The 13,565-nt window shown below is 36.5% G+C and overlaps 7 protein-coding genes across 7 annotated transcripts; all 7 read left to right on the top strand.

The window, feature by feature from the left end:
• The first annotated feature begins 1,168 nt into the window (after positions 1-1,168).
• Positions 1,169-1,906, top strand: LOC148614126 (testis-specific serine/threonine-protein kinase 3-like). Its single transcript, XM_088590424.1, has one exon. The coding sequence runs from the start codon at positions 1,169-1,171 to the stop codon at positions 1,904-1,906; it is 738 nt and encodes a 245-aa protein (XP_088446550.1).
• A 1,291-nt stretch (positions 1,907-3,197) lies between these two features.
• Positions 3,198-3,935, top strand: LOC148614125 (testis-specific serine/threonine-protein kinase 3-like). The gene has a single exon (XM_088590423.1). The coding sequence runs from the start codon at positions 3,198-3,200 to the stop codon at positions 3,933-3,935; it is 738 nt and encodes a 245-aa protein (XP_088446549.1).
• A 1,289-nt stretch (positions 3,936-5,224) lies between these two features.
• LOC148614124 (testis-specific serine/threonine-protein kinase 3-like) lies at positions 5,225-5,962 on the top strand. The gene has a single exon (XM_088590422.1). The coding sequence runs from the start codon at positions 5,225-5,227 to the stop codon at positions 5,960-5,962; it is 738 nt and encodes a 245-aa protein (XP_088446548.1).
• Positions 5,963-6,987: 1,025 nt separating this feature from the next.
• Positions 6,988-7,725, top strand: LOC148614123 (testis-specific serine/threonine-protein kinase 3-like). Its single transcript, XM_088590421.1, has one exon. The coding sequence runs from the start codon at positions 6,988-6,990 to the stop codon at positions 7,723-7,725; it is 738 nt and encodes a 245-aa protein (XP_088446547.1).
• A 1,311-nt stretch (positions 7,726-9,036) lies between these two features.
• Positions 9,037-9,774, top strand: LOC148614122 (testis-specific serine/threonine-protein kinase 3-like). The gene has a single exon (XM_088590420.1). It carries the CDS (start codon positions 9,037-9,039, stop codon positions 9,772-9,774), a length of 738 nt encoding a protein of 245 aa, XP_088446546.1.
• A 1,290-nt stretch (positions 9,775-11,064) lies between these two features.
• On the top strand, positions 11,065-11,802 carry LOC148614121 (testis-specific serine/threonine-protein kinase 3-like). Its single transcript, XM_088590418.1, has one exon. It carries the CDS (start codon positions 11,065-11,067, stop codon positions 11,800-11,802), a length of 738 nt encoding a protein of 245 aa, XP_088446544.1.
• A 1,025-nt stretch (positions 11,803-12,827) lies between these two features.
• Positions 12,828-13,565, top strand: LOC148614120 (testis-specific serine/threonine-protein kinase 3-like). Its single transcript, XM_088590417.1, has one exon. The coding sequence runs from the start codon at positions 12,828-12,830 to the stop codon at positions 13,563-13,565; it is 738 nt and encodes a 245-aa protein (XP_088446543.1).

Genomic DNA, 13,565 nt, shown 5'->3' with positions numbered 1-13,565 from the left:
TCTTACTAGTTACTGTAAACCACACCAATACTGTAGCAATAGCCAGGACATACCGTATTTACTGTCATGGGCAATTACAATTTTACTGCACCCTTAATTACATTACCGTATCCAGTGTCGTTGTCATTGTAGCCTTTTACCGTATGAATCCGTATAACGTAATTTTACCGTATCAACGAATTTAGTCTCTTCACTGTTAAAAGATCAAAAGATTACGGTAAACATCATTTGCTTTACCGTATCTATTGTACAAGTATCATTACCGTATCCCTTCCCAACGCATAATCTTACTAGTTACTGTAAACCACACCAATACTGTAACAATAGCCAGGACATACCGTATTTACTGTCATGGGCAATTACAATTTTACTGCACCCTTAATTACATTACCGTATCCAGTGTTGTTGTCATTGTAGCCTTTTACCGTATGAATCCGTATAACGTAATTTTACCGTATCAACGAATTTAGTCTCTTCACTGTTAAAAGATCAAAAGATTACGGTAAACATCATTTGCTTTACCGTATCTATTGTACAAGTATCATTACCGTGTCCCTTCCCAACGCATAATCTTAATAGTTACTGTAAACCACACCAAACTGTAACAATAGCCAGGACATACCGTATTTACTATCATGGACAATTACAATTTTACTGCACCTCTAACTTAAATTACCGTATCCAGTGTCATTGTCATTGTAGCCTTTTACCGTATGAATCCTTATAACGTAATTTTACCGTATCAACGAATTTAGTCTCTTCACTGTTACAGTAAGCCTGAACTGCCATTCTCGTTTGAAATGAGATGCCGTTTATTTACTGTATCATTGAATGTGCCTTTGATACAGTAAATAAACGGCATCTCATTTCAAATTCATTGTTACAGTAAACTACAGTACATTACCGTCTCCATTGTCATTTACTACAGCCTTTTGCTGTATTTTTTTTCTTTAGTTTACAATATACAGGTACCTTCCATTTAAACACAGGTGTAAAATTACTTCGAATTCTTAATCTGGCCGCTTTTTTTAATATTATTAAATCACCCCTTGCGAATCGGTCATTTGGTTTCATCCACAAAATCGGTTTCCATATTTAAAAGATTAGGGTCGTGGCAAGCAGTACTATTTTTATTTATACCTATATCACTTTAACTTAAAGAAAAAACATGGATTTTCTCAATAACCAAGGATTTTCAGATATTACTTGTATTACCGAAGAGGTTTTCTCTGCAAACCACGACATTTTTGATAAAGTTGTAATAAAAAAGGTTCTTAAAAGTACAACCGAATTTAAGTCTTTCCTAAACTTAAAACATGAAAACATCGTCGAAGCCCTTCAAATCATCGAAGCTGAAGAATTTGCCTTCGTCGTAATGAAATTTGCCGAATTCGGCGATGTATTTGACTACATCGTGACTAATGGACTGATGTCTCAAGAAGCAACCCTCTCCGTTTTTACTCAAGTCGTTAAAGCTGTTGAATATTGCCATGCTCATGGAATTGCTCATTCCGATATCAAAATGGAAAATGTTCTTTTGTTCAAAGGATCCGTAAAATTAATCGATTTCGGCTTCGCCAAAGCTTCTGAAGTTGTCGCCGAATCTAATGAATTCTGTGGAACCCTGCCATACGCTGCACCCGAAGTTGTCATGGGAATGGAATACAATACCATGAAGGCCGATGTGTGGAGCCTTGGAGTCCTCCTCTACGTTTTACTTTTCGGTGCCTTCCCCTTTCCAAACGAAGATGCCACTTCCATGGTCCAAGCCCAGCTTTCTCGTGTCATTTCCTTTCCAAAAAATATCAGCAATAACCTCAAAGCCCTTATTGCATCAATGTTAGAGCCTTCTATTGACAACAGAATGTCTGCAAACTCTATACTCCTTGCTATCGCCCAACTTTAAAGAACAAAATATTTGAGGAAGACCTTACGGGGACTTCCTCGATTTTTTTAAAAGGTCAAAAAGTTACGGTAAACCTCATTTGCTTTACCGTATCTATTGTACCAGTCTACAAGTATCATTACCGTATCTCTTCCAATGTAAAATCTTAATTGTTACAGTAACCACAGCAATTACTGTAACATTAGCCAGGACATACCGTATTTACTGTCATGGGCAATTACAATTTTACTGCACCCTTAATTACATTACCGTATCCAGTGTTGTTGTCATTGTAGCCCTTTACCGTATGAATCCTTATAACGTAATTTTACCGTATCAACGAATTTAGTCTCTTCACTGTTAAAAGATCAAAAGATTACGGTAAACATCATTTGCTTTACCGTATCTATTGTACAAGTATCATTACCGTATCCCTTCCCAACGCATAATCTTATTAGTTACTGTAAACCACACCAATACTGTAGCAATAGCCAGGACATACCGTATTTACTGTCATGGGCAATTACAATTTTACTGCACCCTTAATTACATTACCGTAGCCTTTTACCGTATGAATCCGTATAACGTAATTTTACCGTATCAACGAATTTAGTCTCTTCACTGTTAAAAGATCAAAAGATTACGGTAAACATCATTTGCTTTACCGTATCTATTGTACAAGTATCATTACCGTATCCCTTCCCAACGCATAATCTTAATAGTTACTGTAAACCACACCAAACTGTAACAATAGCCAGGACATACCGTATTTACTGTCATGGACAATTACAATTTTACTGCACCTCTAACTTAAATTACCGTATCCAGTGTCATTGTCATTGTAGCCTTTTACCGTATGAATCCTTATAACGTAATTTTACCGTATCAACGAATTTAGTCTCTTCACTGTTACAGTAAGCCTGAACTGCCATTCTCGTTTAAAATGAGATGCCGTTTATTTACTGTATCATTGAATGTGCCTTTGATACAGTAAATAAACGGCATCTCATTTCAAATTCATTGTTACAGTAAACTACAGTACATTACCGTCTCCATTGTCATTTACTACAGTCTTTTGCTGTATTTTTTTTTCTTTAGTTTACAATATACAGGTACCTTCCATTTAAACACAGGTGTAAAATTACTTCGAATTCTTAATCTGGCCGCTTTTTTTAATATTATTAAATCACCCCTTGCGAATCGGTCATTTGGTTTCATCCACAAAATCGGTTTCCATATTTAAAAGATTAGGGTCGTGGCAAGCAGTACTATTTTTATTTATACCTATATCACTTTAACTTAAAGAAAAAACATGGATTTTCTCAATAACCAAGGATTTTCAGATATTACTTGTATTACCGAAGAGGTTTTCTCTGCAAACCACGACATTTTTGATAAAGTTGTAATAAAAAAGGTTCTTAAAAGTACAACCGAATTTAAGTCTTTCCTAAACTTAAAACATGAAAACATCGTCGAAGCCCTTCAAATCATCGAAGCTGAAGAATTTGCCTTCGTCGTAATGAAATTTGCCGAATTCGGCGATGTATTTGACTACATCGTGACTAATGGACTGATGTCTCAAGAAGCAACCCTCTCCGTTTTTACTCAAGTCGTTAAAGCTGTTGAATATTGCCATGCTCATGGAATTGCTCATTCCGATATCAAAATGGAAAATGTTCTTTTGTTCAAAGGATCCGTAAAATTAATCGATTTCGGCTTCGCCAAAGCTTCTGAAGTTGTCGCCGAATCTGATGAATTCTGTGGAACCCTGCCATACGCTGCACCCGAAGTTGTCATGGGAATGGAATACAATACCATGAAGGCCGATGTGTGGAGCCTTGGAGTCCTCCTCTACGTTTTACTTTTCGGTGCCTTCCCCTTTCCAAACGAAGATGCCACTTCCATGGTCCAAGCCCAGCTTTCTCGTGTCATTTCCTTTCCAAAAAATATCAGCAATAACCTCAAAGCCCTTATTGCATCAATGTTAGAGCCTTCTATTGACAACAGAATGTCTGCAAACTCTATACTCCTTGCTATCGCCCAACTTTAAAGAACAAAATATTTGAGGAAGACCTTACGGGGACTTCCTCGATTTTTTTAAAAGGTCAAAAAGTTACGGTAAACCTCATTTGCTTTACCGTATCTATTGTACCAGTCTACAAGTATCATTACCGTATCTCTTCCAATGTAAATATTAATTGTTACAGTAACCACAGCAATTACTGTAACATTAGCCAGGACATACCGTATTTACTGTCATGGGCAATTACAATTTTACTGCACCCTTAATTACATTACCGTATCCAGTGTTGTTGTCATTGTAGCCCTTTACCGTATGAATCCTTATAACGTAATTTTACCGTATCAACGAATTTAGTCTCTTCACTGTTAAAAGATCAAAAGATTACGGTAAACATCATTTGCTTTACCGTATCTATTGTACAAGTATCATTACCGTATCCCTTCCCAACGCATAATCTTATTAGTTACTGTAAACCACACCAATACTGTAGCTATAGCCAGGACATACCGTATTTACTGTCATGGGCAATTACAATTTTACTGCACCCTTAATTACATTACCGTAGCCTTTTACCGTATGAATCCGTATAACGTAATTTTACCGTATCAACGAATTTAGTCTCTTCACTGTTAAAAGATCAAAAGATTACGGTAAACATCATTTGCTTTACCGTATCTATTGTACAAGTATCATTACCGTATCCCTTCCCAACGCATAATCTTAATAGTTACTGTAAACCACACCAAACTGTAACAATAGCCAGGACATACCGTATTTACTGTCATGGACAATTACAATTTTACTGCACCTCTAACTTAAATTACCGTATCCAGTGTCATTGTCATTGTAGCCTTTTACCGTATGAATCCTTATAACGTAATTTTACCGTATCAACGAATTTAGTCTCTTCACTGTTACAGTAAGCCTGAACTGCCATTCTCGTTTAAAATGAGATGCCGTTTATTTACTGTATCATTGAATGTGCCTTTGATACAGTAAATAAACGGCATCTCATTTCAAATTCATTGTTACAGTAAACTACAGTACATTACCGTCTCCATTGTCATTTACTACAGTCTTTTGCTGTATTTTTTTTCTTTAGTTTACAATATACAGGTACCTTCCATTTAAACACAGGTGTAAAATTACTTCGAATTCTTAATCTGGCCGCTTTTTTTAATATTATTAAATCACCCCTTGCGAATCGGTCATTTGGTTTCATCCACAAAATCGGTTTCCATATTTAAAAGATTAGGGTCGTGGCAAGCAGTACTATTTTTATTTATACCTATATCACTTTAACTTAAAGAAAAAACATGGATTTTCTCAATAACCAAGGATTTTCAGATATTACTTGTATTACCGAAGAGGTTTTCTCTGCAAACCACGACATTTTTGATAAAGTTGTAATAAAAAAGGTTCTTAAAAGTACAACCGAATTTAAGTCTTTCCTAAACTTAAAACATGAAAACATCGTCGAAGCCCTTCAAATCATCGAAGCTGAAGAATTTGCCTTCGTCGTAATGAAATTTGCCGAATTCGGCGATGTATTTGACTACATCGTGACTAATGGACTGATGTCTCAAGAAGCAACCCTCTCCGTTTTTACTCAAGTCGTTAAAGCTGTTGAATATTGCCATGCTCATGGAATTGCTCATTCCGATATCAAAATGGAAAATGTTCTTTTGTTCAAAGGATCCGTAAAATTAATCGATTTCGGCTTCGCCAAAGCTTCTGAAGTTGTCGCCGAATCTGATGAATTCTGTGGAACCCTGCCATACGCTGCACCCGAAGTTGTCATGGGAATGGAATACAATACCATGAAGGCCGATGTGTGGAGCCTTGGAGTCCTCCTCTACGTTTTACTTTTCGGTGCCTTCCCCTTTCCAAACGAAGATGCCACTTCCATGGTCCAAGCCCAGCTTTCTCGTGTCATTTCCTTTCCAAAAAATATCAGCAATAACCTCAAAGCCCTTATTGCATCAATGTTAGAGCCTTCTATTGACAACAGAATGTCTGCAAACTCTATACTCCTTGCTATCGCCCAACTTTAAAGAACAAAATATTTGAGGAAGACCTTACGGGGACTTCCTCGATTTTTTTAAAAGGTCAAAAAGTTACGGTAAACCTCATTTGCTTTACCGTATCTATTGTACCAGTCTACAAGTATCATTACCGTATCTCTTCCAATGTAAAATCTTAATTGTTACAGTAACCACAGCAATTACTGTAACATTAGCCAGGACATACCGTATTTACTGTCATGGGCAATTACAATTTTACTGCACCCTTAATTACATTACCGTATCCAGTGTTGTTGTCATTGTAGCCTTTTACCGTATGAATCCGTATAACGTAATTTTACCGTATCAACGAATTTATTCTCTTCACTGTTAAAAGATCAAAAGATTACGGTAAACATCATTTGCTTTACCGTATCTATTGTACAAGTATCATTACCGTATCCCTTCCCAACGCATAATCTTAATAGTTACTGTAAACCACACCAAACTGTAACAATAGCCAGGACATACCGTATTTACTGTCATGGACAATTACAATTTTACTGCACCTCTAACTTAAATTACCGTATCCAGTGTCATTGTCATTGTAGCCTTTTACCGTATGAATCCTTATAACGTAATTTTACCGTATCAACGAATTTAGTCTCTTAACTGTTACAGTAAGCCTGAACTGCCATTTTCGTTTGAAATGAGATGCCGTTTATTTACTGTATCATTGAATGTGCCTTTGATACAGTAAATAAACGGCATCTCATTTCAAATTCATTGTTACAGTACTACAGTACATTACCGTCTCCATTGTCATTTACTACAGCCTTTTGCTGTATTTTTTTTCTTTAGTTGACAATATACAGGTACCCTCCATTTAAACACAGGTGTAAAATTACTTCGAATTCTTAATCTGGCCGCTTTTTTTTAATATTATTAAATCACCCCTTGCGAATCGGTCATTTGGTTTCATCCACAAAATCGGTTTCCATATTTAAAAGATTAGGGTCGTGGCAAGCAGTACTATTTTTATTTATACCTATATCACTTTAACTTAAAGAAAAAACATGGATTTTCTCAATAACCAAGGATTTTCAGATATTACTTGTATTACTGAAGAGGTTTTCTCTGCAAACCACGACATTTTTGATAAAGTTGTAATAAAAAAGGTTCTTAAAAGTACAACCGAATTTAAGTCTTTCCTAAACTTAAAACATGAAAACATCGTCGAAGCCCTTCAAATCATCGAAGCTGAAGAATTTGCCTTCGTCGTAATGAAATTTGCCGAATTCGGCGATGTATTTGACTACATCATGACTAATGGACTGATGTCTCAAGAAGCAACCCTCTCCGTTTTTACTCAAGTCGTTAAAGCTGTTGAATATTGCCATGCTCATGGAATTGCTCATTCCGATATCAAAATGGAAAATGTTCTTTTGTTCAAAGGATCCGTAAAATTAATCGATTTCGGCTTCGCCAAAGCTTCTGAAGTTGTCGCCGAATCTGATGAATTCTGTGGAACCCTGCCATACGCTGCACCCGAAGTTGTCATGGGAATGGAATACAATACCATGAAGGCCGATGTGTGGAGCCTTGGAGTCCTCCTCTACGTTTTACTTTTCGGTGCCTTCCCCTTTCCAAACGAAGATGCCACTTCCATGGTCCAAGCCCAGCTTTCTCGTGTCATTTCCTTTCCAAAAAATATCAGCAATAACCTCAAAGCCCTTATTGCATCAATGTTAGAGCCTTCTATTGACAACAGAATGTCTGCAAACTCTATACTCCTTGCTATCGCCCAACTTTAAAGAACAAAATATTTGAGGAAGACCTTACGGGGACTTCCTCGATTTTTTTAAAAGGTCAAAAAGTTACGGTAAACCTCATTTGCTTTACCGTATCTATTGTACCAGTCTACAAGTATCATTACCGTATCTCTTCCAATGTAAAATCTTAATTGTTACAGTAACCACAGCAATTACTGTAACATTAGCCAGGACATACCGTATTTACTGTCATGGGCAATTACAATTTTACTGCACCCTTAATTACATTACCGTATCCAGTGTTGTTGTCATTGTAGCCTTTTACCGTATGAATCCGTATAACGTAATTTTACCGTATCAACGAATTTATTCTCTTCACTGTTAAAAGATCAAAAGATTACGGTAAACATCATTTGCTTTACCGTATCTATTGTACAAGTATCATTACCGTATCCCTTCCCAACGCATAATCTTACTAGTTACTGTAAACCACACCAATACTGTAACAATAGCCAGGACATACCGTATTTACTGTCATGGGCAATTACAATTTTACTGCACCCTTAATTACATTACCGTATCCAGTGTTGTTGTCATTGTAGCCTTTTACCGTATGAATCCGTATAACGTAATTTTACCGTATCAACGAATTTAGTCTCTTCACTGTTAAAAGATCAAAAGATTACGGTAAACATCATTTGCTTTACCGTATCTATTGTACAAGTATCATTACCGTGTCCCTTCCCAACGCATAATCTTAATAGTTACTGTAAACCACACCAAACTGTAACAATAGCCAGGACATACCGTATTTACTGTCATGGACAATTACAATTTTACTGCACCTCTAACTTAAATTACCGTATCCAGTGTCATTGTCATTGTAGCCTTTTACCGTATGAATCCTTATAACGTAATTTTACCGTATCAACGAATTTAGTCTCTTCACTGTTACAGTAAGCCTGAACTGCCATTCTCGTTTGAAATGAGATGCCGTTTATTTACTGTATCATTGAATGTGCCTTTGATACAGTAAATAAACGGCATCTCATTTCAAATTCATTGTTACAGTAAACTACAGTACATTACCGTCTCCATTGTCATTTACTACAGCCTTTTGCTGTATTTTTTTTCTTTAGTTTACAATATACAGGTACCTTCCATTTAAACACAGGTGTAAAATTACTTCGAATTCTTAATCTGGCCGCTTTTTTTAATATTATTAAATCACCCCTTGCGAATCGGTCATTTGGTTTCATCCACAAAATCGGTTTCCATATTTAAAAGATTAGGGTCGTGGCAAGCAGTACTATTTTTATTTATACCTATATCACTTTAACTTAAAGAAAAAACATGGATTTTCTCAATAACCAAGGATTTTCAGATATTACTTGTATTACCGAAGAGGTTTTCTCTGCAAACCACGACATTTTTGATAAAGTTGTAATAAAAAAGGTTCTTAAAAGTACAACCGAATTTAAGTCTTTCCTAAACTTAAAACATGAAAACATCGTCGAAGCCCTTCAAATCATCGAAGCTGAAGAATTTGCCTTCGTCGTAATGAAATTTGCCGAATTCGGCGATGTATTTGACTACATCGTGACTAATGGACTGATGTCTCAAGAAGCAACCTTCTCCGTTTTTACTCAAGTCGTTAAAGCTGTTGAATATTGCCATGCTCATGGAATTGCTCATTCCGATATCAAAATGGAAAATGTTCTTTTGTTCAAAGGATCCGTAAAATTAATCGATTTCGGCTTCGCCAAAGCTTCTGAAGTTGTCGCCGAATCTAATGAATTCTGTGGAACCCTGCCATACGCTGCACCCGAAGTTGTCATGGGAATGGAATACAATACCATGAAGGCCGATGTGTGGAGCCTTGGAGTCCTCCTCTACGTTTTACTTTTCGGTGCCTTCCCCTTTCCAAACGAAGATGCCACTTCCATGGTCCAAGCCCAGCTTTCTCGTGTCATTTCCTTTCCAAAAAATATCAGCAATAACCTCAAAGCCCTTATTGCATCAATGTTAGAGCCTTCTATTGACAACAGAATGTCTGCAAACTCTATACTCCTTGCTATCGCCCAACTTTAAAGAACAAAATATTTGAGGAAGACCTTACGGGGACTTCCTCGATTTTTTTAAAAGGTCAAAAAGTTACGGTAAACCTCATTTGCTTTACCGTATCTATTGTACCAGTCTACAAGTATCATTACCGTATCTCTTCCAATGTAAAATCTTAATTGTTACAGTAACCACAGCAATTACTGTAACATTAGCCAGGACATACCGTATTTACTGTCATGGGCAATTACAATTTTACTGCACCCTTAATTACATTACCGTATCCAGTGTTGTTGTCATTGTAGCCCTTTACCGTATGAATCCTTATAACGTAATTTTACCGTATCAACGAATTTAGTCTCTTCACTGTTAAAAGATCAAAAGATTACGGTAAACATCATTTGCTTTACCGTATCTATTGTACAAGTATCATTACCGTATCCCTTCCCAACGCATAATCTTATTAGTTACTGTAAACCACACCAATACTGTAGCAATAGCCAGGACATACCGTATTTACTGTCATGGGCAATTACAATTTTACTGCACCCTTAATTACATTACCGTAGCCTTTTACCGTATGAATCCGTATAACGTAATTTTACCGTATCAACGAATTTAGTCTCTTCACTGTTAAAAGATCAAAAGATTACGGTAAACATCATTTGCTTTACCGTATCTATTGTACAAGTATCATTACCGTATCCCTTCCCAACGCATAATCTTAATAGTTACTGTAAACCACACCAAACTGTAACAATAGCCAGGACATACCGTATTTACTGTCATGGACAATTACAATTTTACTGCACCTCTAACTTAAATTACCGTATCCAGTGTCATTGTCATTGTAGCCTTTTACCGTATGAATCCTTATAACGTAATTTTACCGTATCAACGAATTTAGTCTCTTCACTGTTACAGTAAGCCTGAACTGCCATTCTCGTTTAAAATGAGATGCCGTTTATTTACTGTATCATTGAATGTGCCTTTGATACAGTAAATAAACGGCATCTCATTTCAAATTCATTGTTACAGTAAACTACAGTACATTACCGTCTCCATTGTCATTTACTACAGTCTTTTGCTGTATTTTTTTTCTTTAGTTTACAATATACAGGTACCTTCCATTTAAACACAGGTGTAAAATTACTTCGAATTCTTAATCTGGCCGCTTTTTTTAATATTATTAAATCACCCCTTGCGAATCGGTCATTTGGTTTCATCCACAAAATCGGTTTCCATATTTAAAAGATTAGGGTCGTGGCAAGCAGTACTATTTTTATTTATACCTATATCACTTTAACTTAAAGAAAAAACATGGATTTTCTCAATAACCAAGGATTTTCAGATATTACTTGTATTACCGAAGAGGTTTTCTCTGCAAACCACGACATTTTTGATAAAGTTGTAATAAAAAAGGTTCTTAAAAGTACAACCGAATTTAAGTCTTTCCTAAACTTAAAACATGAAAACATCGTCGAAGCCCTTCAAATCATCGAAGCTGAAGAATTTGCCTTCGTCGTAATGAAATTTGCCGAATTCGGCGATGTATTTGACTACATCGTGACTAATGGACTGATGTCTCAAGAAGCAACCCTCTCCGTTTTTACTCAAGTCGTTAAAGCTGTTGAATATTGCCATGCTCATGGAATTGCTCATTCCGATATCAAAATGGAAAATGTTCTTTTGTTCAAAGGATCCGTAAAATTAATCGATTTCGGCTTCGCCAAAGCTTCTGAAGTTGTCGCCGAATCTGATGAATTCTGTGGAACCCTGCCATACGCTGCACCCGAAGTTGTCATGGGAATGGAATACAATACCATGAAGGCCGATGTGTGGAGCCTTGGAGTCCTCCTCTACGTTTTACTTTTCGGTGCCTTCCCCTTTCCAAACGAAGATGCCACTTCCATGGTCCAAGCCCAGCTTTCTCGTGTCATTTCCTTTCCAAAAAATATCAGCAATAACCTCAAAGCCCTTATTGCATCAATGTTAGAGCCTTCTATTGACAACAGAATGTCTGCAAACTCTATACTCCTTGCTATCGCCCAACTTTAAAGAACAAAATATTTGAGGAAGACCTTACGGGGACTTCCTCGATTTTTTTAAAAGGTCAAAAAGTTACGGTAAACCTCATTTGCTTTACCGTATCTATTGTACCAGTCTACAAGTATCATTACCGTATCTCTTCCAATGTAAAATCTTAATTGTTACAGTAACCACAGCAATTACTGTAACATTAGCCAGGACATATCGTATTTACTGTCATGGGCAATTACAATTTTACTGCACCCTTAATTACATTACCGTATCCAGTGTTGTTGTCATTGTAGCCTTTTACCGTATGAATCCGTATAACGTAATTTTACCGTATCAACGAATTTATTCTCTTCACTGTTAAAAGATCAAAAGATTACGGTAAACATCATTTGCTTTACCGTATCTATTGTACAAGTATCATTACCGTATCCCTTCCCAACGCATAATCTTAATAGTTACTGTAAACCACACCAAACTGTAACAATAGCCAGGACATACCGTATTTACTGTCATGGACAATTACAATTTTACTGCACCTCTAACTTAAATTACCGTATCCAGTGTCATTGTCATTGTAGCCTTTTACCGTATGAATCCTTATAACGTAATTTTACCGTATCAACGAATTTAGTCTCTTAACTGTTACAGTAAGCCTGAACTGCCATTTTCGTTTGAAATGAGATGCCGTTTATTTACTGTATCATTGAATGTGCCTTTGATACAGTAAATAAACGGCATCTCATTTCAAATTCATTGTTACAGTACTACAGTACATTACCGTCTCCATTGTCATTTACTACAGCCTTTTGCTGTATTTTTTTTCTTTAGTTGACAATATACAGGTACCCTCCATTTAAACACAGGTGTAAAATTACTTCGAATTCTTAATCTGGCCGCTTTTTTTTAATATTATTAAATCACCCCTTGCGAATCGGTCATTTGGTTTCATCCACAAAATCGGTTTCCATATTTAAAAGATTAGGGTCGTGGCAAGCAGTACTATTTTTATTTATACCTATATCACTTTAACTTAAAGAAAAAACATGGATTTTCTCAATAACCAAGGATTTTCAGATATTACTTGTATTACTGAAGAGGTTTTCTCTGCAAACCACGACATTTTTGATAAAGTTGTAATAAAAAAGGTTCTTAAAAGTACAACCGAATTTAAGTCTTTCCTAAACTTAAAACATGAAAACATCGTCGAAGCCCTTCAAATCATCGAAGCTGAAGAATTTGCCTTCGTCGTAATGAAATTTGCCGAATTCGGCGATGTATTTGACTACATCATGACTAATGGACTGATGTCTCAAGAAGCAACCCTCTCCGTTTTTACTCAAGTCGTTAAAGCTGTTGAATATTGCCATGCTCATGGAATTGCTCATTCCGATATCAAAATGGAAAATGTTCTTTTGTTCAAAGGATCCGTAAAATTAATCGATTTCGGCTTCGCCAAAGCTTCTGAAGTTGTCGCCGAATCTGATGAATTCTGTGGAACCCTGCCATACGCTGCACCCGAAGTTGTCATGGGAATGGAATACAATACCATGAAGGCCGATGTGTGGAGCCTTGGAGTCCTCCTCTACGTTTTACTTTTCGGTGCCTTCCCCTTTCCAAACGAAGATGCCACTTCCATGGTCCAAGCCCAGCTTTCTCGTGTCATTTCCTTTCCAAAAAATATCAGCAATAACCTCAAAGCCCTTATTGCATCAATGTTAGAGCCTTCTATTGACAACAGAATGTCTGCAAACTCTATACTCCTTGCTATCGCCCAACTTTAA

Source organism: Perna viridis, chromosome 6 (assembly GCF_037379345.1).
Source record: "Perna viridis isolate PV_CMFRI_1.1 ecotype Kerala chromosome 6, ASM3737934v1, whole genome shotgun sequence".
NCBI lineage: Eukaryota > Metazoa > Mollusca > Bivalvia > Mytilida > Mytilidae > Perna > Perna viridis.
Note: the sequence above shows the minus strand (reverse complement) of the source record. Positions and strands in the feature narration are given on the sequence as shown.